Raw genomic sequence first — 26,535 nt, 5'->3', positions numbered from 1 at the left:
GCCCACACTGGGAGTTTTTGATAATTGTACTTGATGTGCTGCTGTTAAACATCGGTCAGTCCAGCCTTTACTGTTGTGCTAAAAAAACCCTAAAAAATTGTTGTCCTGACTTAATCCAGATGCCTTCTAGGCAAGCAACAGAGAAACTTCAAACTGTGATATGTTGGCATAACAGCACTGATCCGTGCTTGTCCCTACACAAGTCCTTGTCTTCTCTGGTTTTATAATTTGTTTTCAAGCAATATTCCAAATGGAGTAGAAGTAACTTCTAACATTTTATTTGTAACTGCAAGTTGTGTTATTTGTCCTTAGTTGGTGTTATTGTGTTTGGGGTTTTTTTTTAGTAAGGCTTAACTCCAAATGCCTAATGTGCTGGAGGGTTTTGAAAGTATCCCTTGCTCTGCCCGCTCTGACTTTAGATTACCTTTGCTCTGAGGAAGATAACACCAGAAACAGGGAATGTACTGGAATATTTTATGCTGACTCGCATTCTGCATGAAAGAGAAATTTTGGTACTAAAGGGATGGATCAATAGAACTATTGTAATTGAGATGGTCCTAGGATTAACAGAAGGTTACAGCTCACATGGTAATGTTAGATATGTATTGGTTGTTTCCAGTCACGAGCTTCTACTTCAGAGATAAGGAATAGCTGATAGAGTGATAACTTAACTGCAGGCTGGAAGTGCTGCCTGGTGGGTAGGGGTCTGCTTTTCTTTCCTGTCACTTTGAGAAATGTTGAGGGTTGGGAGCAGGCTTGCTTACAGGCAGCTCATTCTGAGTTAAACGTGAAAAAAAGGAGTCTTAAGATAATGGCCTTTAAAACGTTACTACAATGCTGAGCACTAATAAGAAATCATCCTGATGAAAGAATGATAAGGTGGATGAAGCTGTGGGGCACAGACACTGCAAAACTGCTGTCATTTGCTGCATTAAACTCCTAATGTGATGGTTTGGTCTTTTCTTCATAAGGAAAAAAATCCATGAAGTGGCCTTATGCAGTAAGACAAAGAATATAATTTGGATCTGTACATCAGAAGCTGAGACCTCCTGCTTAAAAGTTTTAGAAGGTTACTGCATCAAAGGAAGCATAGCTCCGTTCTTGGGACATGTGAATACCTATTTTGAGGCACAAGCAAGAAACACTTGGTGCTTCAAAAGGACCTGCGAGGTTGTCAGAGATGGTGGTACAGCATATTTGCTTTGGTTCCTTTTGTTTCTCCCTGCAAGGTGAGGAATTTATAATTTAATGGGGAAATCAAGTTGCTTAATGGCTTGAACCATCTTATCAACAGGGAAAGAATATGAACTTTAAAGAAACAAGAATGCAAAATTGGAACATCAAGTGTAGGAAAGGAGGTAACTTAAACAAATTGACTGTCAGAGGGAGTTAAAAATCATCCTTGATTTTTTTTTCTGATAGCAGGGGTTCAGGGCCATGTTTCTAAAACAGGAGTTCGAAGTAATAATAGAAGTAGAAGTAGCAGGATCTATAGCCCGGAGAAAGTGTAAAGTATGGGGATGCTCTTACCTGAAAGAGAGGGCAAGAGGGTGATGTGTTCCATGATACCTTAAGGCTGAAATAACTGAGAAAAATTTGCTTGCACGGAGGTATGAGAATCTCTCTGCTTTTTGCACTCTGCCCTTCCATTGTCCCTTGCAGAGCATTTGAAAGGATTGTGCAGTTCCCTTGATCTATTTAAGAGAAAGAAACTGTGTCAGATCTCTCCAATCCTGAGCCAGCTGCCTTTCAGATCACATCTATATTATGGCAGGATAGTATGATGTAAGATGAACTATTTAATGTGTTTTAATTAATACTGTGTTAATACTAATGTGTATTCTGTTTGGTTAAGGACAATTGTGTTTGCAGTAAATTAACCATAAGCAGCTCACCATAATTCTCACATAACAGCTCCTGTATGCAGTGGACATTAAGCAACTTTCAACAGTGTTACTTAAAATGATTCGTGCTTTCCTTCTAATTTGACTTGTTCAGTTAAATAAAGTCCTGAATCATGTATTTGCCACTATTTCCATATGGTGCCACACAGAAGTTGAGTGGCAAAGACTCAGAATGGCAGCACAGAAGATTTCTGCCAAGGGGAGGCCACTTTTCTCTGGAACTTGCTAGTGATGAGGATCCATGATATCCACCAACAGAAGCTGTTCTTGTAGGAGCTCTGACATTTAGAGCAGATTTTAACATTCAGTTCAATTGCTGAAGTTATTTTTTAAAACTTCTAAAAAAAAAAAAAACCCAAAACCAAAACCCAAACAAAACCCCAAACCAAAAACTGCTACCTTAAAACCATTTAAATAATCAAATGAAGGCATGGGATTCTAATTTTGTGGCGGTAGTTTTTAAATGTGCCATTTTTATGATAAGAAAAAATAAAAACACCTCCAGAAGAAAAACTCCTGGAGCATTTAACCCTCAGAATTTCTTTTTTATGCTTGCATAATACTACTCTGCTTTTCCCATGCTTTACAGAGTGGTATGAATATTGAGGTTGGCTGGAGTGAGCTCTAAGTGAGGAAGCAGACAGGAGAAATAGCTGTCCTGCAGCCCAGTGCAATGGTCGCCGTTTGCTTTGGTCTGTCTCCTTTGCACGTGGTGATCCTAAATACCTACTTGCTGCCTGGGAGATTAGTGCCTCTGCCTCTTTCACACGAAGAGATGTTTGTTCTGTGCTATGCTTAAGCTAAGAATATTTACTAAAGCCATCAGTACTTATGTAGAGGTGATAGGAGACTCATCAGAGCGGTGAATGCAGGTATCAGAGGAATGGGTGCAAATATATTTGGTAACTTCAAGTTATGCAAACTTGCATTCCACTGACTCTACAGTGAAATACACACACTCATTTTTTCCTTCCTGAAGTGGGTCATATGCCCCGCTACTGACTCTTGCTGTTCGAAAATAGGCATCACCAGCAGCAGTACAAAGAAGTGTTAGGAATAAATATGTAATAATGTGTACTGTATTTCAAATCAAAGTAATCTTTCATCAATAGGACTGGACCTGTTAATGCTGTCATTTACATGTCCACAAATAGCATAGTTCCCTTTAAACAGAATGTTTCTTGTATACTGTTAGTTCCTTGTGGATCCTATTCTGTCGACTATTTTGGTGTTCCCCTCAGGGTTTATCTAACCTTGCAAGGTTCTCACCTTGTCTTCCCAAGTTCACCTTCATTCCGTATTTATTTACTGTAAGAGTCCACTCAGAAAGGCAGTATCTTGAAAAACAAAATGAAATTAAATCTGCTGTGTTTTTTCTTAAAGCAGGAGTTTCTGTTTAACTACAGGTGAACCGGGCAGCAAGAAGAATCCAGGAAGTGCTGAGGCTGGAGAATGAAGAGGCTGGAAGAATTAACCAACTCCTGTCACTACAGAGGTTTTCCGCTCCCAAAGTTCTAGGAACAGATGAAGAGGTGTTTATTATTGACATATGCATACATATGTATATATATAAAAGAAATCTTGAGCCCAGCAGCAGCCTATCTCCAACAGATGCAGCTCAATGACTTTGTCAGGCTTTGTCCCTTCAAAAAGCTATTTCTGCATGCTGTGGGAGTGCCTCGGGAAGGAAAGTAATGAAGCTATTGTAAATACATATGCCTAAATGTGAATATGAATTAAGGTATGACTGAATAAGTCGGTTTTTCTAAACCAATAATGCGCAGCCGTGCTTACTTACTGGCCACTTTCTGTTTGCACTCTGCACAGGAAAGCAAAACCCAGCAGCCCAAAATCAAACAAAGGCGCAGACAGAAAGCTGTCCCCTGCTCCGTGTTGAAACAGAAGTTGAACATGTTAAAAAAATAAATAATGAAGGTTTCCACAGCAACCTAAGTTCTGCGGTGCAAATTGATGACTTTCGCTCTGGTTTATTATATAATGATAGAACAGATAGTCTATAAAAAGTGGTGGGTACAGCTGAAGTCTCGTTACGTTATTGAGTAGTTCAGTGCAGTCTTAAAACTTCGCCCCAAGCAATTTGTTTGCAAAGGTTTCTGAAAATGCTGCGTCAAAAGTGCCGTTTTGTGCCTTTTAGCTTCGGGAAGGCTCCGACCGGAGCAAAGTCACTTGTCTGGCAGAGCATTTGCAGCGATCAGAATTTCAGTTACAGGAGCAGGTTTGAATTACATGAATCAGCTTTTAATTTGCTGTGAAGAATTCAAGATTGGGTTTAACGGAAAGAGCGAAAGTGAAGGATGAACTCAAAGATGAAATGTAAGAACTGTATCAAATTTTGGATGATTATTCCTTGCGCAACCTCTCCAGAATTTTGCCAGCTCCTCAGAAGCCTTGGATATTAATTTAAAACAACATGTTAAATCACAGTCTTAGACGAATTTTGGTCCGGTGTCACCAGGTAGGGCGCTGACAGCATGTCCTGTTTCTACTCCAACGCCAACCTCAAATGCTGCCACTGTACAGTTAGTGAGATCGATTATTTCTCTTTATTTTAAACCCTACTAACTCCTTAGCCAGTTTCAGATGATCTAATTTGAATATCCCTAATTGGTTGAAGCAATTTGGAGAGGTTTCCATGAAAGCAGCAGGTGGACTGCGGATCTTGCTCTGCTCCGGGCCCCCCCCGCGCCGCGGCAGCGCGCACAGCGGTATTCCTACGGGCCAAGGGCACGAGGGGCAGGATTTCACCCCCTCCCCCCAGACCGAACCCGGCCCCGGGACCAGCCCCTCCCCCACCCCTTTCCCTCCGGGCCACGCGCCGCCGCCCCCGCGCCTCGCGCCCGCGCGCGCCTCGTGCGGCCGCGCGGGGCGGGGAACGACGCGGGGGGGGGGGGTGGTGGTGGTGGGGGGGGGGGCAGTGAGGCGGTGCTAGCCGCGCATGCGCGTCGGGCTCCACCGGGAGAAGTGGGGGGGGGGCGCGGCAGCCGGAGTCCTTCGGCGGTGGCGACGGCGGCGGCGGCGGCAGCGGCGAGGGGGAGGCTGAGGGGCCGCCGAGCTCCGCGGGGCCGCCGCGTCGGCGGGGCGGGAGCCCGCTGGGGCGGCGGGGCCGCGCTAGGAGAGGCGCTGGGCCGGCGGCGGGCGCCCGGCGGGCGCGGACGGGAGCGGCAGCTGTTGCTGCCCGGGCGGGCGGGGGGCGACCTCCCCCTCCCCGCCCCCCCGGCAGCGGCGGAGCGGCCCCTGCGCGCAGCCCCGTCCCGAGCGTGAGGCGCGGGCTGCCGGCGCGGCGGCCGCGGAGCAGCGCCCCCGCGGAGGGGGGGGAGCGGGAGCAGCCGCCCCCGCTCCATGAGCGGCCCTCGCCCGCCTCGAACTGACCAGGGGAGCCGCGGCCGAGGCCGGCTGCCGCCGCAGCAGCATGTGGAGCCCGACCGAGGAGGAGAAATACGGCGTGGGTAGGTGCTGCCACATCCCCTCCCCCGCCCCGCCGACCCCCCTCACGCGGCTCCGCAGCGGCCGGACCGCGGGGGCTGAGGGGAGGCAGCGGCGGCTGCTTCCCCCCACCCCTCTTCGCCCGCCGCTGCCCCTCTGAGGGGCGGCGATGGTCGCCTCAGCGGCGCTGCCCCTCCCGCTGCCCCGCAGGTAGAGAGCGGGGGGATGGCGAAGGGGGGTGGCGAGCCCCGTCCCCCCCGCTCCGTCGGTGGGGCTCTGCGAGGCTGCTGGGGGCAGCGGGGTGGGCTGTGCCCTCCGCCTCCCTTGCCCGCAGAGCCCGGCATCCCGTCAGCGTGTGCTCCGACACGGGCTATCGCCCTGAGTTCTTCCGCCGCGAAGCCGCGGGCCGCGAGAAAAAAAGTCGACTTTCGGGTCCCGATGGCATAAATAATCAGAAAACGAGTCGCTGAGCCCTTAATCTGCTTAAGCCCGCGATTCCTTTTTTTCCTCTCCGTTTTAATCTGCGGTTTGTGGTGATCTTGTTGATGTGGAGTTTCGGGCGAGCGAACGGCTGTGGCGCGGTGGCATTAGGGGGCGTCGGTGATGCACCTGCTCGGCGGCGGCGGGCCCGGTGCTGCCGGCGGCTCCGTTCGGCCGGGCCGGGCCGCGATGCCCGTGGCGCACTGCGCGCCCTGCCAGCGGCTCCCTGTGCTCCCGGACGCGTTGTGGCGGCGTTTTAGGGTTGTTAGCGGTGAATCACGTTTTATTGCCACCGCGAATCGCGTTTGCGCCGGTGGGAAAGACCAGCGCTGGTGGCGTTGGGTTTGTTTGTTTTGGTAATTTTAGTGTGCGGTGATTTCTGAGCAGAGCAGAAATGTAACACCTCGTGAGGTGGAAGGAGGACACAGCCTGTCCTTAGCTTCCCTTTCCTTTGTTTTGATCTAATTTATAAAAACCAACCTTGCTGGCATGGGTGATAATGCAAGTAGGTAGCATCTGCCCTCGTTAGTTACCTAAATGCTCATTAAATTTATACTTCTCAATTGTTCATACTGATTTTTGAGTTCCACAGTGTGTAGCAGTGATCAATTTCTGAAAATATTTAAAGTAAATGTCAAAAAAGTTGCTGCAAAGGTCTGTGAACGTGGGCTGTCAAAGTGGGGTTTGGACAGTTGACTTGGGGGCAGTCAATGCTGGTGAATATTTAAAGCACATTTTGAGCAGGTAGTTAACAAGCGACGAAATGGATCGGTACCTGTTAGTTTTTTATCTTTTGCAAGAACTATTAAGTTTAGTACATTCAGCATATTTATAAAGAATAGAAGTACAGAATTCACTCTTTTTTTATAAAAACCATACTGTGTTAGATGAGAACTTCTAAGTGCTCTTATCTAAGGGCAATCTACACAAGTGGGTTAAAATAATACAAGTCATTACTTACAGTACTGTTGCTATGTCACTGGAAGTATACGAAGTTAACAAGCTTTGTTACGTCTCAGCCAGATGGATGTTCAGTGAATACGAAGCATCCAGACTTGCTTATATCTTACCTATTGGTGAAAGCCCATCTTTGTTGTCCTAGTACTAAACTTGCTGGTGTCATTGTAATAGATACTTTGGTGAAACAGAACATTAATTTCTCAAGTCTTGTTGGTTTTCCTCTGTTGCAGTCGCATCGTCATTTCTCTTTGCTGTGTTGCAGGGTTTGAGACTCAGTTTTGTTTGTTTGTGTTTGGCCTGTGTTCTCAAATAAGAAAACACGTATGCTACCTGAATCGAAAAGTAGGTGAACTAATTGTTTTTACACAGACGCATGTAACGAAAGGGTGGGAAATCTCCATTCAGGCTGTAAACAAGTCTAGAAGAGGCAGCCGGAAGACAGTGAATGAAAACAAGTGTTAGTGAATAGTCTGTAGCCCTGAGAATATTCCTGTGAAGTTGGATTTTCCTTTTCAGACAACGCATGTGTCAGTAGGTCTGAGATAATGGCTAAGTCTGAAGAATTTTGGTGATCTCTGGGCAAAGTTTGCTTTATTCTTGAGCAGCTTTAATTACTTTTCTTTGGTTGATATGCCTCCAGAGGGTGAGAATAGGTGAAAAATGCTGCTTAGTAAGTGGGGAGAGGAGTCTCAGTGGAGAACCAGTATTTCAAAAGTAGATCTGTCATTTCTTGCTGGAGGGGTTGAGTTTGTGCATTTTGGAGAAGCTTGTCTGTAGGTGGGGTGAGGGGATTTGGGTTGGTTGTTTTGGCTTTTTTTCCTGATCTAAGTTATCCCAATTTCACAAATAAAATAATATTTGCAAAAATAATTTTCTCGGCATGAGTTCCTGAGTTACTGGTATGAAGGTTATGCCTTGGGCTTTAGTTGTTTAATTTTGACCATGGTCTATCACAAAAAAGCCCTGTGTGTTGTCTCTGTGCTCTTGTTAAACAATGAAGAATTTTTGATCTGCCTTTGGATTAAGGTAATAGACTTTATGTCCCTGTACATGTAAGTTGGGAGGGAAAAAAGGAGTTATTTCTGCAACTGGAATACCGCAAAGAGCTTTCAGGTGGAATACAAAGGTACGTCTGAGCATCCAGGCCCTGTACATACCTGTTCATGTGTATCAAGGAAAGTGAAAATATCATACAAAGTATGATTTTCTCTTTGAAAATAAATTGCAGTCTGTGTCATCTTCTTATCTAGGTAGTTGGCTCAGAGATATTGATTTATGGAAATTGTTCCTTCAGAAAGACACCACATTACATTCCCTCTCTCAACACGTGGGTACAGAAGGGCTTTGTATTCTGCAGCGGCTTTCAAAGAGTTTAAGCCAAAGGCATTTCTTAACCTGCTTGCTGGAGCCCCTTCACAGATCCCCTTTAGAGGCTCTTGACTTCGCACATGCTCTTGACTGCAAGAGCCCAGGTTAAATTTACTGATATGCATGTCCAGTGGTGCCTTCTGAAGTTCTCTTTGCTTGTCTAGCTGTGGTCGAAAGAAGCTTTCAGTGCTTACAGTTGTAGACTGCTATTGTATTGCACTATTCTTGTGCAAGTCATTGTATACTTCTGCAACAAAGATATTAAAGGATTACTTAGGATATTTATAAATAAATAATTAAACTGAACACTCCTCTAACAACATTGAAGTTCTTTGCTTGTAATTCTCAGCTACTATAGCAACTACCTGGTAGCTGTTGTGAATAATTCCCTTCTGTTCTATTTAGAAATACTTATGTTCAGTGGCTCCAATCCTAACTACACTTTCAGAACTTCAGACTCTGTTGAAAGGCAGACAGTTTTTCCACAAATGCTGAAGTTGACCAGTTATGAAAATGAGTCAGATTTCTAAACTGATTATTGAAGATAGCTAGCTCTCTAGCCCTCTAGTGTTTTAATGTTCTTAAAGCAGTCTCTGTCTCTAAGAAAGTATTTACTAAAGTGATCTGATTATTTACATTAGCCTTCTAAAGCAAGTATTAAATAATAATAAAAGAAAAAGCAGAGAGAACTCTTTAGTAAATAACTGGTAACTAAAATTTGGCAAATGTGTGAGAGCTGATTATATATTTCATTAGACTGTCAGTTTATGCTGCTTTAGTTTTGTGCAAGGAGCACATTTAGGTGATTCACATGAAGGGGTGGGGGTTGTTTGTTTATTTGTTTTTGAATGTGGTTAATCCTGTACTTTGTATGGCAGACAATATTAAATATGTATGTGGAGAAGGAAAACCTGCCTGCATAAACAGCACTTACTCCTAGTTTATTCAAAGAATTGGTGTTAAAATCTGATAATTGTATCACTTAAAATGAATTTTTATCCTTGTTTTTACCACTTTATTGTAGCAATAAAAAACAAATACATAAGCATAAATATATATAACTAATATTATAGCAACCGCGCCTTGCTCCTACTAAGAAAAGATGTAACATTGCAATGTCCTAGTTCCAGTTCTGTGCTGCAGCTTCTGCTTTTTGATCACTATCTTGAGTTTTGATTTATTTTTCTTCCCCTATCACTAAATTTTGGCTTGCATACTTCCCAACTCAGATTTGTGTTTGGAAAAACAGAACTGCAGAACTTCTACTCTGTTCCTACCTGTTCACATGGAAGGCAGTTGCTAAACAAGGAAGTGCTTTGCATTGATTGATATTGTAGTTTCTCTGTACCACTGAAGCAGTTTGTTATAGGTTTTAAATGAAAAGTTTCAGAGAGAGATAAAAAAAATCCCTCCCCATGATTAGGAAAAAGTCCATCTACAGTAATCTGGGAAGTGACATCAATCATTGCAGCTGGGTTCTGTGTTATGGGACGTATATTGTCTTTCACCTTCTCTTTTGTCCCCTGTTGCCAGAAATTGTACTTGTCTGGCAGCAGGAGGGAGGTGACTAAGGATATTCTTCCATGAACTGTCCTGGAACCAAAGCTACGTGGAGGGATGTACTTGTAAACCTTCTCTGCAGCGCTGTTGTGGGAGGTGGTGGCAATACCTGGGGGCTTGCTCATTAATAAGGAAAACCAGATGATCTGTGGGCTTTGCCCCTGAGGGCTTATTTTTACCCTTAGGACTTCAGAATGAACAAAAGAGTTTGTCAAGCAGGGGTCATCAAGGAAATGTGTATGTGTTATTTGGCTGAATGAGAAATGAATCACACCCCGAAATGTCTCTAGAAAAGAGCAACTCCCAAGATGCACCCAACTGGAGACTTTCAACATAGACGGGAAAGTTGAGTGAGGTTTAGTAATACAGTGGGTAATTTTAGTTTCATTCTATCATAAGTCTGTATTTCTGTTGTTGTGATATAACTTGGAGATTAAATATACTGTTTTGTGGGAAGAGATTAATATATTTTGGCTCATTTATCCTAGACAAGACTAGCCAAAAGACATTGTGGTTACACTTATGAATACCGGGTCCGCAGAAGTGAATGAGAATTAATCTGTAAGGTATTACTGGTTTGAAATAATCTAAATACCAGTTGTCCACAAATACATGTACAGCAGAAACTAGTGCAAACTTTCTAAATACAGGAGGAATGAGGCTGAGAAACAGCTTTGCAACTTGCTTGCAAAGACAAGGAATGACGTGTGTATTTAGCAGTTTGTGTGGTTCGCATGGGAATATGGACATGATCTCACAGTAAGAAGTGATAGTATCACAATATGGCGTTTAATGTTTGACTCTTTGATGGTTGTGAGAGCGATTTTATCCATATATTTGTAGTTAAACCATATTACGTATTCAGTTAAGACCTTCAAGACTTCAGCTGCTCGCCAATACGAGGGCAAAAGTGGTTCCTCTCTGATCTTACCTACAGTGCAGAATTAATTTTATATTCATACCAGTTTCCTAAGGTTGGAAGTCCAAGTGTTTGGGCTTTCTGTCTGAACATTTGGACTTCCTAACAATGCCTCTCATCCAGCGATGAGAGACATTTATGTTGAGAATTGGCTGTCTTGGGCATACATTTCTTACTGACATAATGAAAATCGATGGCTGGGTAGGAAAGAAAGAACTTGCTACAGTGAGTGTGGATAGTAGTGCAGATAAGCAGCTACTGACGTGGTGAAAAGAATGGATAATAAAGTTCTGTGAGGGCTCTTCCTGATGCAACTTTTTTGATTGTTTGCAGGAGAATGTGAAGGGGAACTGTTAATGTCGGGGGGGGGGCTCCATAGACAGGAGTGCTCAAGAACAGGACTGGGAATAGTGAAAGATTAAAAGTCCAATGGTTCTGTGGTTGGTTTGTCATGGGACCGTGAGAGAAATGGAGGGAATATGAATATTCATTGGTAGGAAACCAGTTATTTTTCTTTCCTTTTTAATGCAGCAAATGTCAATTATAATTAAAAACATGGTGTGTGACAGCATGCCTCGAGTGTTTGTTGTTCTTGGAAAATGTAGGTGATTCTTTGGTGTTACTTGCTTGTACGCATTGGGTTTAAAGTCATTGTCAAGTCTGTAGTGCAGGAAGGGAGATTCTTCAGTGTGAGATTAGTGTGAAAAATTTGAAGTTGTTTCTCTTTTGAATAATTTAAGGCATAGGAATTCGGTGTGTGAGTGTGGGGTGATGATGGTGCAGGTTGTGGTTTGCACTTGTATGTAGGAGGAAGAGAAGAAAGATGCTATTTTTACTAATCCTTCTGAAGGCAGGTTTCTTACTTTACAGTCAATAGCACAGCTCAGCTGGACTTGAGTCTCGCTGTCTTTCAAAGCCCTTCTTTTCAGGAGTTCTGTACTTAAAAAGTCAGACTCCAGTATAAACATCAGGGAAACATGTAAGAACTATGGCCAGAACTTTAGATCTAGAAAATTCTCTACCAGGTATTTGATGGCCTTTAAAAGACCACAGAAAGGGGATAATTTGGAATGAGGAAGAGTTCTTTGTCTTCATGTGCACAACAACATGTAGGTACACAAGCTTTTCCGATAATATTCTAATCATTTGGAACATAGCTCATATGTGGAGGAACTGTAAATGCCTGGTGACCTTTAGCAAGTAGAGTTATCGGTGGCCATACACGTCATAGCTTTGTTCTTTTGAGAAGTGGGAGCTCTTTTCAGGTGTGGATGTGAAAACACTGACCAAAGAATGAAAAGTCTTTGGAAGATTATTCAGCTGTTAAAAAGCCTGATGCAACTTTCTCCTGCTTCAGAGCAATTTTGTAATTTGTGTAGTGAATTAAGTTTATTGTGTTCTTTTCTCAGCTGTGATACTGATGAAGAGGGTAAGGAAAGCATACAGTAGGATCTTGGTTCAAAACCAGTTGCAACTGAGAGCAGTCTTTTCACTGATTATTTTTAAGCTATGAATCAGCCTTAATATCAGTACTTTTTTATTTTCTTTGTTGTTTCAAAATCTATATGATCACTGAACCTCAAGGTGAAGAGATGAAATATCTCACTCAAGTAACTGATGTTGAAATCAAACTTGCATTCAGAGTTTTGCATGTCAAAATAAATGTTATGATCTCTTCTGAGATCCTCAAAGCATCTCCTAAGGATTTTTAGCTGTAATTCCTTCCTCTTAGACATATTTTAGCATTTGTTTAAGCATTTGTTTAAGCAAGTCTTTTAGTCAAAACTTACTGAGGGTATTAGGAAGACTGGTAACTGTGGGTTTGAGCAGACCAAGTGCTCTCCAGTGTAGTTGTGAAGTGGTTACTTATTACAAAGATAAGAATTCCCTTTTGCCCCACTTCAGCATTTTACTACATTTTCATTACTTGAGTGTTTCTGGATATTAGGACTTAAGTAAGGCTTATGAAGTGGTGCCAGCTAACTCTTGGTGATTAAAAGCAGGTCATCATTCTGCTTTCAGAGGTAAGCTGATACCACTTACTCTCAGAAACAACAATAAAAGGTTTGTCTAGATATTATAAGGAAGTTTATGCACTTAAACACTTTCTGTGTTGGCAGTAGGTAGTTGATGGAGTGGTGAATTGTTTTGTTTTGTTTTTGCTTTGAAGATAGCACCCAGAATGCTAGAGTGTAGTTCACTGAGCTATGGCAGGTGATTTACTGTTCCAGAATGCTCTTGTTTCTTTGTATTTGAACAGCAGAGGCCTTGCTCTTCCCTCTAGTTGTGTTATGAATGTTTATGCCAGCTGTTAATGTAGAGTACCTGCCCTTTCAGTCCTCCTCTTGGTAAATGAGGCCTTGCATACATGTCAGAGGAACCAGAAGAACTGTTAAACAGAAGCCCACTGAAAGACATGTAGAACTTATTACAGGTATGTTTGGGTATTGGGTTGTCTACAGTCCTTTGTCTTGCTGGGGTGTGTGGTCTACCAAAACGAGTTGTGAGGAAGTAGAAAACCTTTCATAGGAGACTATCACAGACAGTTAATAATCTCTGTAAGAAGCAGAATGTATGTTTCCAATAACTGCGTCTGGATCTGAGAGGGTAGGAGGAGATGTTTCTATTTCACCCATCTCCTTTGTGGAGAAAATGCCTATGGAAATGTTTGTGTCAAGTTGTCCACTTCACCAATGCACATGTTCTCATTTATGTAAGTTTATGTATATAATATACATACTGTACAAAATGGAGCTCTATCTACCTGTGCACCTGGCATGAAGAGAGTGAGTAGATGAATCGTCTATGTACCCACTTTTTTGTTTAAAGGCTGCATTTACTGTCTCTTCCTCTGGCAATGACTCATTAGTATGGGAAGAGCTGGCCCTGGGCACAGAGAGACCAGCTCTGTGAGCTGATGTGCTTGGACCTGCTGTCTGCTGACCACGCAGCTCAGCATCCGCTTGGAACAGCTTGTGCTCTGCTGTCACTAGTACTCCTCATCACCTTGTCATGCGTGCAGTAATCTGCAGCTATCCATTCTGCCCACTTGCTGTTCTGTTTCAGCCTATCTGAGTGTGTTGATCTGATTAGAATTATGATCAAAGTTGGTCTATGTTTTGGGTTGATGTTTTGGTATGTGGTTTGGGTGGGGTTTTTTTCCCTTTCTGATAAGTATACGGTTATCTCTGTGGTCCACGGGTTTTATACCAAGGAAGACTGCTTCTGAAGCATTGGTCTTGCAGAAACAGCTGCTCTTTTGACTCTGTGGAAGTGGGGTAGAAAATAGGCTTCTCTCCCTAAATTTATGCATCACAGCAGGGCCCTAAACTGCAGCTTCTGTTTTTGGGTTGTTTTTGGGTTTTTTTCAGTTCTGGAGTGACTACATTTCGGGTTGCTGACACAAGACAGTTGTCTTCTTTTAATAATGAAGGGAAAAAAAATTGTTTCAACCTGGGTGGAGGATGCAATAAGAGAAAAAAGATTTTCACAGTGTTTCAGATGATGTTGACAACGTTAAATAATGTATGGTTGCTTAAGCCAAGATTAGAAGAGGTAAAAATTCTTTAGGTCTCATGGAAAAAAAAAAAAAAAGCTTCTTCAGTTATGTCAGGCAAATACTTCATTTTCTTTGTATCTTAGTAGGAAATAGTTTACCAAAAGGGCCAGTGTTCTTGTGGGGGGGTTGAAAGGTGTTTTAGGAGTCTTCTAAGATGTCTTGACATGTCCACAAAAGTTCTTGTGTGATAGACAAGCAAGTATAGGCTAAAACACAGAGTTTTCAACTAAGATGTAGGAGCTGGTATTTTGATAAATATACTTCTGTATATATGCCCTGTTCTTCCCTTTCTCCTCCTCCTCATTTACTGACCATAAATGTCAAGGTAACTTTAGCATGTTATGAACTTACTTAACAGTTAGACAGGAGGACTGAAAGTCTTACGATGTCAGTATAAAATGGGATGGTATATAAAATGCTATGGGATAATACCTATATTTTTGCATATGTGAACATGAATTGGTGCTCTCTTACAGCTAGCTGCATACTAGGCTGCATTCCTATATGACCAGGATGTTGATGGAAGTGATCATTTCCTTCTTTGGGGAATCACTCCTGGGGCCTTATATAGAGCACTGTATCTCACAGTATGAGGAGTGAGATTAAGAAATGGTTAGGAGACTGGAGCAGATGATGAGAGAGGAATGTTTCTGAGACCTAGGGTGGTAAGACCTATAGAAGAGGAGGATAAAAAGGGGTCTGGTTTGTGGTTAGCCACATTTTATGAAGTTATGGAGAAGACAGAGCCAAACACTTCTGCACTGTGAAAGGAGAAGCAGTGCTGGTGAATTCGAGTAAGGGGCATCGATTTCCACAATGCATATGGTACAGCACTGGAGCAGGTTGCTAGAGAGGTGCTGCAATCTTCAACCTCCAGGATATTCAAAACTTCACTGGTTTCTTACTTCGTTTCCTAGTGTTCATTGGTAAAGTGCAGCCATTTCTGGCTCACGTTTGCATTCTGTGGAACGCAGCAGCGGAGAATGACTCCACACTCCTCTATGCAAAGGGTGCTATAGTCAGTGTTTTTCTCCTCTTTGCAAGTTAGGTACTGGAAAGAGGGAGAAGGGTTTCAGAAACTGAAACAGCCTTTGTCTCTGCTTAAAAGGGAGAAAAAGAAACTGCTGCATTTACTTCCCACAGAGAGGGGATGATGTATGGGTGCGGGACTTTGGTGCTGCTAGAGTGGAAGTTGAATGAACTGATACAGATTTACAGGAGGGTGATGAGTAACTAGGATGGATGCCTGCAAAGCTAGAAGCTCAAGATCAGTCTGTTAATATAGGTAAAGGTAGTGGACACGGCTATGGGCTTTTGATCTGTTCCTTCAGTTCTGCCTCATGCCAGCAGGATGTGCAAAACTATTTTAAATGGCTCATGATTTTCTAGCCTAATCTCTATTTTTACCTCGGAGGGTAGGGGAAGGATGCTAGCAATAATTCACTTTGCTAGTGAATGATCACCTTCTTCTCAGGCATCTGTTTCTTTTTTACATGAATATTTTCATAGTGATGGCATGACTCAGTAGAAAGAGGCGGTGTTGCTAGGCAGCACTTTGAGCACTTTGCAGATGCCATGTGATGGCAGTAAGCTGCCTTGTAATAATCCATTGGTGGCAGTATCCCTGGCTGAGGTTCTGTACTGCACAAAGAAGCATCTCTGACAGGAGCAGATGCTGCCTAGCAACTGCCACTGCTCCCTAACCAACCTGAAATACTTTCACTTAATTGTAGTGTAATTTTGGTAATACACAGAACCTAAAGTGTAACAGATTGCTGAAGTGTATTTTTCTTCCACAAGGTTTTGCATAAAAGTTCATTCAGACCAGTAATAAGGTCAAAAAATTTCTTCTAAATCATGTCTTTTGTTTAATCCCTACTCTTCGATTGTAATGTTTGGATGGCTTTTAATCAGCTTTTGATAATCTTTTTTTTGTATGTGTGTGTGTGTTACATTAGTGCGGGCAATTCCAATCGGATTAGAGCACTGTTCTGTCTCATGTGTACCCATATACTCTGCAAGAAATGCCCCTTCTGCAAAAACCTTGTGTTTTATTTGTGTAGTTAATTGGATATGTACTCTCCTTCATACCTAAATAGCAGAACGTTTTAGAAGTCTGGGGTTTGTTCCCTCTTTCCTTTGTAAGCATACTCGCTGAATACGACCTGAACTTGCAAAGAAATCTGTGTGTATCAAAATCATTTTGGGCAAATAACCGAAACTCTCACCCACAATTAATCATTTAAATACTTGGAAGCTGTACTGGGAAGGTGAAAACATTCTTCTAGGTATTTGTAGAATAAAATGAATATGTTTTAATTTTAATTTCCTTGTGGTTCTGCTTCCTTGTCAAATATCATCAGAGTCTAACTGTGCAATTCATGAGGCTGCCAGCTTTAATCAGGCACTTCCACAAAAAATTAATTATACTGGCCTTTAATTTGTTATTAGAACGTGGAGAATTTTTTGCTTCATAAGCTATATTTTCGTCTTTTAAGTTATTAAACCCACAGTTTTCTGTTTGGAAGAACTACTGCTTTCTGTTGGGAAAAGGTTGGTAGTTCTGAGGGGCTGAGACTGGAAGGTATGCGGTGGTTTGGAAAGTATGAATTCTTTGCTGCCTGTAGGCATGATCGTGCAACACAGTTGCCTTAGAGAAAGGTAAAGCTAAATCTTGACTTTGGCTGTCTTTTCCTCTGCGTGGTAACTTCTATCAATGTTGGGTTTTTGTCTTGTGCAGTTACATTGCTGTGGCTTAGAGGCTTAGAGGCTTTGCCTTGTCTGCCAGATCTAAACTCAAAATAATGAGCATCTGTTATCCGTCTTGGAAAATAAATTATTAAGAAAAGGTAGTTTGGAAGATTCTAAACCTATGAATACTGTGTAGGGGAAGAAAAGGAATTGATTGTTCCCTTGGTTTTAATACAGTTCCTGGAGGCATTGGTGATGCCAGATCGCAACAACTAAAAATTGCTTTCTATATGATGCAGAAGTGAAACTTGGAGTTCTGGGGTGATGTTGATATGGTTCAATAATACGTGGCTGGCTCTGTAGAAGAAGCAGTATAGAAAGTGCTATTAAATACATAGATAAAATTAATACTAATAAAACCTTCTACTTCAGGAAGTCTCTTCATCCACAGATGACTCAAGCTGGGGAAAGCTACATTCTTGCCCTAATCTAACACCGTTCCTCCACCTCCTGTTTTGCCTCTGTTAAGGAAAAGGTATAGGATTTAAAGCCACCTCACCTACTTCAGTGACTCTTACATTATGTTGCATGGAGCCTTAATTATCATCTGGGTATTACAGGGAAGAAAATAAAGTTAATCTTATTCAGTTGTTAAGACTATCTTATACTGCTTGATACTAGATACTTTTAATAGCTGGATTAATGCAAACCCCACATTTTAAGGGAAGAAACATCCTCGTCATAACATTAATTTATTAGCCTGAAGTAATTACATTATATTCTTAAAGTTTAATCAACATTAATCAATCTTAGGCTCAGGGATTGACTTATCCCATCTTAACTAGTAGTAGTGAGAGTGACTAGTAGTTAAATATGATTTCTTTTTGTAAGGACTGTGCCATTTAAGAGTTTGTTATATGTGTTTACCCAAAGTAAAAATGAGCACCAAATTCTTAGCTGATGTGATAAGAGTCTTGAGTTTAAAATACGTGCTAGAAAGCATAAATTACACCATCAGAAAACTTTGACATTTGTAGCATAGGACACAATTCAGTATCTGCCGACTGTGATCACGAATTGGTAGGGTATGGAATTAGGTAATTTGGGTATAGAGCAACACAACTGCAGCTGTGCTTCTCCCATGCAATACCCTTGCCATTCCTTCTGAAATTAATTTGGTCAAAGATATACTTAGGACTTGATCAGTGCAGAACCTGAGTAACTGCAGGCTGAGTGTAGTACAAAGCATTTACAGAATTTAAATAGCAGGTTTTAATGTGAAATGCTTGTTCTGCGAGTGCCAGCTAAAAATATTGCAAGTTACCAGAATTTTAATAAGACAGATAATAATAATGAGTTGATGTCCTGGGTTCAGCTGGAGCAGTTATTTTTTGCCTTCTTAGTGGCTGCTGCAGTGCTGTGTAGCTGAACCCAGGACAGTTGTGAACTGGAAAATACTGTCACAAAGGCCAAGGACATGTGTCCTTTGAAGCCAGTAATGAGTAAATAGAGATTTGTTGAAAGTTTGCAAAGTGATGATTGTTACAGTGGAAGGAGTTTAAGAACTTTTTATTGTCACATTATGCAACTAAAAAAGGCCCAGTGAAACAAAAAAAGGCATGTTCGCAGCTGATAATATGAAATGTGGTGGGTTTTTCCCCAAAGATAACCCATAGAGTTCATTAAATCAAGGCCTCACCAACATCTTAGAATAAACAAATGTGTTTTAGCATATTGGATCTTTTCTAGCAGCAAGGATTTCCACTGGGGAAGAGAAAACATGAGAAATAAATAAATAATAGTCCAACTTTATGATTGGAGAAACCTAATTTCGATTTGGAGAAGGAAGAGGGGACAATGGAAACATGGAAACCTCCTGAACTGATTTTGTTTTTCAGCCTTCATCTTAATTAATACTTCCAGTTTCTATTGGCACATCTTGGATGGTGGGGAGGGAAAGGGCAGGAAAAGGGCTCTGTTCGTTTATGAAAATAAACAAATTCCTTATTATGGGCTGAACTGTTATTTCATCTTGTAAATAGAACATTAAACTGTGTCAAAATATTTTTGTAGGCTTAACTACAATGTATAGAACTAAGTTGAGAAAAACAAAGTGTGTGAGAAGGCATGTGCCTGAGGCAGTTCATTGTGCTGCAAAACATTTCTATGTATATGTTTAAGAAAAACTGCTGTTTCAGGGGAATTAGCAGCTAGATGTTGCATGATCTGTATTTGGCTGTATTGTGCTGGACAGTACTCTGGCATTTACCTGTTCTCGTTTTCAGTTTTCCCCCAAAAACGTGACACATTTTTACTACTATGTTTATCATATAATTGACGCAATTGACATAATCCATTTGAGAAGAAAAGTGATGTGTGGAAGCATTGCAATCCAGGCGAGACTGGGTGGGGAAGCTGGGACATAGGGAATTGAATTAGAAGGAATTATGAAAGGAAGCCATATTTTAAACTGTACCACAGCAAAGGTGGAAACAGCTCTTTTGTTTCGGCAGGCAGCAGAAAGGAATAATGACACACATGAAATCTAATTTAGCATTTCTCTTAAGAGTGAATTGTATTCTCTCTTTTTACCATAATACTGTTCAGATGAGGTCACAAATTAACTGACAGCAAGAGGCGGCAAAAGTTCAGGCTCTGATCCCAGTAATAACGAGAGTTGTCATAACACTCCAGCCATAACGCCCACCTCATTTTGTGTCCTGCCCTTGACAGTGACCAGCAGCAGGCATTTACAATAGGTAGCACAGCAAGGTGAGCATATGTGATGCTTTCCCAAGACTGAAGTGCTTTCTGGGTCAGGGACTTGTAGAGCCTCAGCTATTGCACATCCATTAATTTGCCCTATTTGCTTTTGAACAAGTGATTTATGTTCTTATTATCTTTTTATCACCCCCAGCATCTCGTGAGGAGTTGAACAGTTTATGCACTCTGTGGAAAAGTACTTTATTTAATAAAGTCCTACTTGGCTTTTTTGTACTGGAAGAGGTGATCAGCAATTGTTCCTTGTTCACCCTGTCCATGCAACTTATGAGTTACATTCTCTCCACCTCTTTCAGCTGTCAGTCTTGCTGGGGTTAGAGTCCCATCTTGGTTAACAGTCATACAAAAGCCTTTATGCAGTCCTTCTCTTGCGTCGCTTTCTATCCTTTCTTAATCTGTTCCAACCTTTTAGAGAAAGAGGGAAGGGGAAAACGGGCACGTGGGGGTTCACTGTGGGTTTTATACAGTAGTAGAGGTAATAGTGTCTTCCCTTTTCTTTCTCCAAGATGGCATTCTGCTGGGATGTCTTAGTGGTGAGGGCAGGTGGTGCTGGACAGTGGCTGAGCATTGAGCTTATTTCAAGAACTGGACGACATTTCAGGGTTTCACTCAGTGTGGTAAGAGCAAGGGGAGAGACCGTCGTTTTCTATGTAAGGCGAGGATTGTTCATCCCTTATGAAACAACATGTAGATGAACGCAGTGGTGTTCATCTGCCAGTTCTATTTGTGGTACTTGGGGCCATTGGCAACTCTTTATTACCCCAAATAGCTTGAGTGGCTTCACAAACTTTGTCACTTTTCTAAATGATCAGCTTTTCTGGAGCATTTAGAAATATTTCAAACAGAAACAGCTCCAACAGAGATCCCATTAGAGCTTGCTGGTCAATCTGTCTTCACTGAGAAAAACAGCTGCTACTTTTATTTCATATCTTTTTGCTAGTCATTTATCTGTGTAAATGCCTTCCCACTTTATCACAGCCACGCTCAGTTTCTGCAAGAGCTTTTGACAGGGGCTGTTTGAGAACTTATTTTGTAAAGCCTACTGAATTGTATCAACTGCCTCTTCTTTGTCCACATAGCAAACAGCTGCTTTAGATAGCTAATGTAAAAGGAGTCGGTAAGCTGTACACAGATGCGCTGACTCTTTCTTAAGATGTCATGTTTATCTCTGTGCCTTTTTTCTTTTGAAGCAGTTTCTCTTACTGCTGGTGGCTTACAATGGAGTGGCTTATACTGTGTCAGGGCATGTCCATAGGCAACTGAAATGCTTCTGAGTCTGTCCTCTCCTGGGTCTTTGGCTTTCCAAACTGTTATTCGAATGCCATCAGTTCTTACATGTTATACCCCCAAATTTCCTCCGTACTTTCTGCTGCAGCTCCAGAGTAACTGCTTATGCAAACTAGTTTGTGTCTTTCTTGTTGATAAATTACAGAGGTGCAGAGGGTTTATTTTGCTGTGGCCCACTTTGGTACAGTTCAAGTACCACAGTTAAGGAACCTCTGGCTTGGAGATAATTCCTGAAAGCGGCATGTGCTCTTTGGCAGAAGGTTGGGTTTAACTGCTGCCTGAAATTACATTCTGTGCGGGGAAATAGTGACCTCCTTATAAACTTGAATGGTAGCAAGTGGGTTTAATAGAGGAAAATAGATGCTAAGTATTTCAGCAGTCTGTCCTGGAATCCCAGAGGGATCATTCAGGTCTGTTACCTGGTGGGTAAAAGCTTTGCTCTGTGCCTATTTTGATGATGCATTACTTCTGCATTCTGGTGACTGAGGAGATGACTCTTGTAGACTTGTTGGTTGATGGACAGTTTGTAGATGATCATATGCTCTAATGAGTTTCTCTGTGGGAAGGACAGGAGTCAGTTACCAGAACCCTCTCTGGGAATTATTTTCTCCAGAATGGTTAAATTATTCCATATTTCCTACACACATTTGTGCTCATATTTTTCAAATAGTACTGCTAAGAAGAATTCTGTATCTGAAACTGACTTCATCAATAAGATTGTGTTGCATAACGCATTTTTAGCTTAACAGATGAGTAACATCCATAACTTTGGTAGTAACTTTGGGATCATATACTATAAAATAGCCTCTATTTTCCAAGATTCTGTAATAATCAGTAGTTATTTTTACTATTCCTTTTTTTTTTTTATTTCAGAGGTGTTAAATTGTGTTCTTGTTAAAGAGTTTTAACAAGGTATGGTTTGATGTATTTGGTTGATCTATTTGGGTTCCTTAGTTTTTCCTGACTTGGATTTAGCGTGGCTGCAAAGTTCAGCTGTGCTTGAGATTTGGCTTGTATTGTTTTGAAAATATGCATATTACTCTTCACACCCCCTATTGATTATTAAAATGGTCAAGCAGAAGAGACTTGTGTAATTTATGGTTGACCACAGGTTTATCAATGAAGAAATCGGATTTCATACAGCTGTGTGAATTCAGCATGAGGAACATGAGGTGGTGTTATTTTTGTATGAGATCTTACTTTGTAATTGAGAATGCTCATCCAGATTATATCTGCAGCTGATGGGATCAGTTCATTTCTTTTCTGTGATTTTTGGTTGTTTAGTCTTTTTTTCTTGACTAAAGTAGATCTAAGAACAGAGTTTTGGCTGTTCTTAGTAATAGAGTACTCTGAATGCTAAAAGGCTGATTACATGTTGATGCAGTAGAGTCCTTATATTTTCTTTGTGTGACCAGTAGAACCCGTTTATAAACGGACAGTTTGTATCTATAAACTAGCAGATCTATTAGAATGACTTCTTGTGAGCCTCAGTATATTAAAGTCGTTATTCTTGGCCATATTTTCAAAATCTATTATATCCACAGTCAGAAAAAAAACAGTACTGCATTTTCTGGCTACCTTTACTTTGGCTTTTGTTCCAAGCTCACTTTTTATTGTTAGATAACAGGCAGATATTTGATGACCAGAGTACTAGTAGCTGCATCACACCCAGTTTCTTTCTTGGTCATATTATTTATTTAGCAGTTTTCTTATAGTAAATAATTGTTATAGGAAGCCAGCTGTTTGCCAGGTCAGCACTCGAAATTCAGTGATGGTTTTCAGGCTGTTACTTGTTGGGCTCAGTAAGATCAGTCAGTCATTAATCTCTCTATAATTCAAACTACTCATTTGCCTACAGCCACTAAAACTCGTGTGTCCCGAGACTGGTGTCTCTGTGTCATGATAATCTTGGTTGCCATGTTCAGAAAAGTTGAAAATGGTCTGAAAATTTGATTTAATATTGCCATATATATTAAATTTTTAATAGTTATGTATTTAGGATTTCATAAATTAATCTATCTTGTTACTGTATTAACATTTCTCTATTTTTCTGATGTTCTCGGTAGTAGCTTTTCACCCAGGATTTTTAAAATCTTGTGGGTTTGAGACATACTTGGATTTTTTAGGAAAACTTAACTTAGGCTTTGGTCTGTGCAGAAAAGTCATGTTGTTTTAAAATAGGATTTTATTTTGCAAAGCAGCTTAAAAATCAAAGGTGCTTGGACCTTTCTGGTAAAACTGCCTATTAGAAAGAGGAATATCCTATATTTAAAGGATACTGATACCTAAAATACTGGATGAAGCTGTTAGAGGTTTGATTGTGTCCTGCACGTTGTGTTTGGCAGTTGCTGGTGTTCCTGCACTTTGGGAGAAGCATTAAGTAGTTTCTCTTTGGCTGAAATCCATATTTATGATTTCTCCATGGGCAAAGAATGAGTCCAGAATGCTGACAAGCTTAGTGCTTTCCTTGGATTATGTTGTCTGTGTTGCTCCAGTCTGGAGCCAATTGTTGTTTCTCCTCTCTCTGTAAACAAGCGTTTACAACCTCATCTGACCAGCAGTGACTTCTGGGCTGAAGGAGCTGAGAGACCAGTTTAGGTTTGTTGATGGAATCCCTGGTTTTGTTTTGCTCTTTAATGAAACACTGCATTGAGTCTCGCTGCGGAAGAGCAAATGTTTGATGCTGTTTGGTTCTCTTCAGATTTTGATTCAAATTCTTTCTCATATTGGTGTCATCTGTGTGGGTATTTGCCTTGTGTATGTAGTTTGTTGGGCTTTGCCCTTTCACTTTGTGAGATCTGTGTATACAGGTTGAAACTGCTTTATTTTGGTGGAAGTTTTCGTTATGCTTTTCTCATTATACTTTTTTTAAATTCAAGGCTCAAGAAACATCCCTTGTGGTGGGTTGTGCAGTTGATAATCTTAGTTTCCATGCTGTTCTTCCCCTGGACTTCAGAGGTTTTGGTTAACTGCTTGAAGTCCTGCAGAGAGAGGCTTTTAGTCGATAACGGATTTGGTGGCTTTGATGCAAAAAGGCATTCAGGGAGGAGATGAAATGCAGCTCCATCCCATGGGGACATCTCACCCATAGCTTGAATGTTTGCATTTAAAGGGGGTTGTTCTCTTAAATTGGGAAGAAGGATGATGCCCACTGGAGGTCACTGTTTCAACTCGTGTAATTGCACTTGTAGCACTCTGGTGTGTGTGTGTAGGTGTTGGGGCATACTCTGTGTCTCAGCATGTATTTACTTAGGACAAGGTACTTGAATGATTGAATTAAATCTGTGCCTCAGTGAGGTTTTGAATGCTGATAAACAGGCGTTACAGGTCTAGGGGTGGGGGTGGGCCTTACTTGCAATTCATCTTCTTTTTGACATGCTGTGTCCGTTTCCATGTTGCTGTTGTATTTTGATAACTATGGTTAAAGGATAACTCATAATGATAACTTTTTTTAAATTTATTTTTAAAGTTGTTTCATTTCCTAATTTTCGCAGTGTATTAATTGCACAGATAGTACTTCAAATAGTTTCAACTTGGAGGAAAGTAATCCCTGCAGTTGACTTCCTATTGTAATCTTTGCAGTTAGGGCTGCCTTTTCAGTTGATGAGTTCTTCCTAAGAGGAAGAATTGTGAGATAAGGAAATCTCTGTATGTAATTTGAATCAGAGCTTGGTGATTAAAGCGATTACAAGCCTTGCTTAATTCAAAACTCTTTTAAAAAGCACAGCTTTTATGTTGCTGTTAAGCTCCATTTCTGATAAGGGCCAAAATAAAGATACCTGCTGAGGAAAAGGGGGCTGACAGGTTTTCTGGGCAGCTATGTAATAGCTATTTTTGTGTAAGGAGTGAGCTAAAGTGCTATGCTTAGGAGAAAAATTCACACAAAGATTCAACCCTCTTATGTGTCTCTCTCTTTTTCCCCACCCTCTAGTGATATGCAGCTTCCGAGGAACTGTACCGCAAGGCTTGGTCCTGGAACTAGGTGAAACTGTCCAGATCCTAGAGAAATGTGAAGGTAAGTGTGATGTCCAAGAAGGAATCCCATTTTTTTTGTAGAAGAATATGCAAATATTTTAATCTAGCAGATTTTAATAAGTTGTTTGCAAATCATGATGCATCAAATCAAAGCACTTAAATAAACCTTATCTGACCCACTTTCTGTAGGAAAGGCTGAGTGCTCTTGGCACTAATCCAGTCTGATAGGGGGTCAGTGTGTTTTAAGTTAACCATCTGTCCAGAAAATCTTGAACCCTGACCTGGTTGTTTTACTGTAATTGGGTCTTGCAGTGAATTTTCATAATGTAAAATATATAATCAGTATCTTATTTTACTATATTTTTCTCAGTGCTACTGTATTTCAATTAAGTATCAGTGTGTATTATTTAGGAACATTTGAACACATGAAAAATGTTACTTAAGAAATAGGTTAGCAAATCATTTGGGAGCAACACAGTGAAAAATCTAAAGAATATGGGTTTAGGGGGGATTGCTTTGCATTTATCTTTATGTGTGGTTTTGTACCTAAAGGAAAATGCTGGTGTAAGCATATAGCTGTAGTTTTTTCTTCAGTGGCTGGAGATGTCTGTGTGTTAACAAATTGAATGACCTGATCCTTTTGCTTTATTCACATGAACAGTGTGATTGAACTTGTTGTATGTAAGAGAATTATTTTTATCCTAGTGTTCAAGCAAGTCGTGTAAAACATGTCTGTTCAGAAGTAGGTTGACAAGATGCAGTACGAGAACATGTTTCGCTATTGACTGAGGTGGAATAATGTAACCTTAATCCTGAAGTGTTAAAACAAATGTAAGCCTCAGATCCGCACATTTGAATTCCAAATTAGCAGAGAGTTGTAGGTTTGGTTTTGTGTTTGTTTAGTTTACACCATTTTTCATCTCCAGTGTTAGTGTTGCTACACAAACCTTCTGCATGCTTCTCAGGAGGCTGCTTTTCTTCTCTCATGTCTAGATCTGTCTTTTGCTCTTGATGCTTTTTCTTCTCAGGTGTTTTGTTTCTTTACCTAGTGACTTAACTCTTCATGAAAAAGTGACTTCTTACATGCTATTTTTAATAGGAAAGTAGTAGCTTCTTCACCTACACGTGTAAAAAAAAAAAATTGTTGAATGAGAGTTTTACAGTGCAATAGTGATGTTTAATCCATGAAGAAGTGTGCTGTGAACAATACCTGCAGTATTACACCTGCAAATGATAAGGTTAGAAAAACCACACATGGTGTAATGGGCTTTGCTCAAGCACCGTGTGGTGATTGTAGTCATTCTGTCAGATCTTGTGAATTAGTACGTGGTGCAAGCTCAGGAGAAATTTATTACTTTATACAGGATAGCATAACTCTAAGATAAAACTGTGCATCTTGCTGAAAGCACTCATGGTGTTTTCAAATAAGACCTGGTAATCAAGGAAACTTTCAAAACCCTGGGAAGTAAAAGCACAATCTCAAGGGAGCAAAGTGCTTACAGGAAAACAAAAGGATAATCCAGTGTTTCTTTACAGTGTTGTAATAATTATGCTCTGTATTTCCTTTGCCAGTAGTTTTGAGGATGATTTCTTAAAGCCAGTTCATG

At 41.0% G+C, this 26,535-nt stretch overlaps 1 protein-coding gene across 1 annotated transcript in view; it reads left to right on the top strand.

The window, feature by feature from the left end:
* Positions 1–5,193: 5,193 nt before the first annotated feature.
* Positions 5,194–26,535, top strand: part of DOCK3 (dedicator of cytokinesis 3) — a 208,073-nt gene continuing 186,731 nt past the window's right edge. The window contains exons 1-2 of the mRNA XM_065687003.1: positions 5,194–5,371; positions 24,885–24,968. Coding sequence (XP_065543075.1) covers positions 5,335–5,371; positions 24,885–24,968 — 121 coding nt within the window. The 5' untranslated portion in view covers positions 5,194–5,334. The remainder of the gene's footprint in view (positions 5,372–24,884; positions 24,969–26,535) is intronic.

Source organism: Lathamus discolor, chromosome 7 (genome assembly GCF_037157495.1).
Source record: "Lathamus discolor isolate bLatDis1 chromosome 7, bLatDis1.hap1, whole genome shotgun sequence".
NCBI lineage: Eukaryota > Metazoa > Chordata > Aves > Psittaciformes > Psittacidae > Lathamus > Lathamus discolor.
This window is presented reverse-complemented; position numbering and strand designations above follow the sequence as displayed.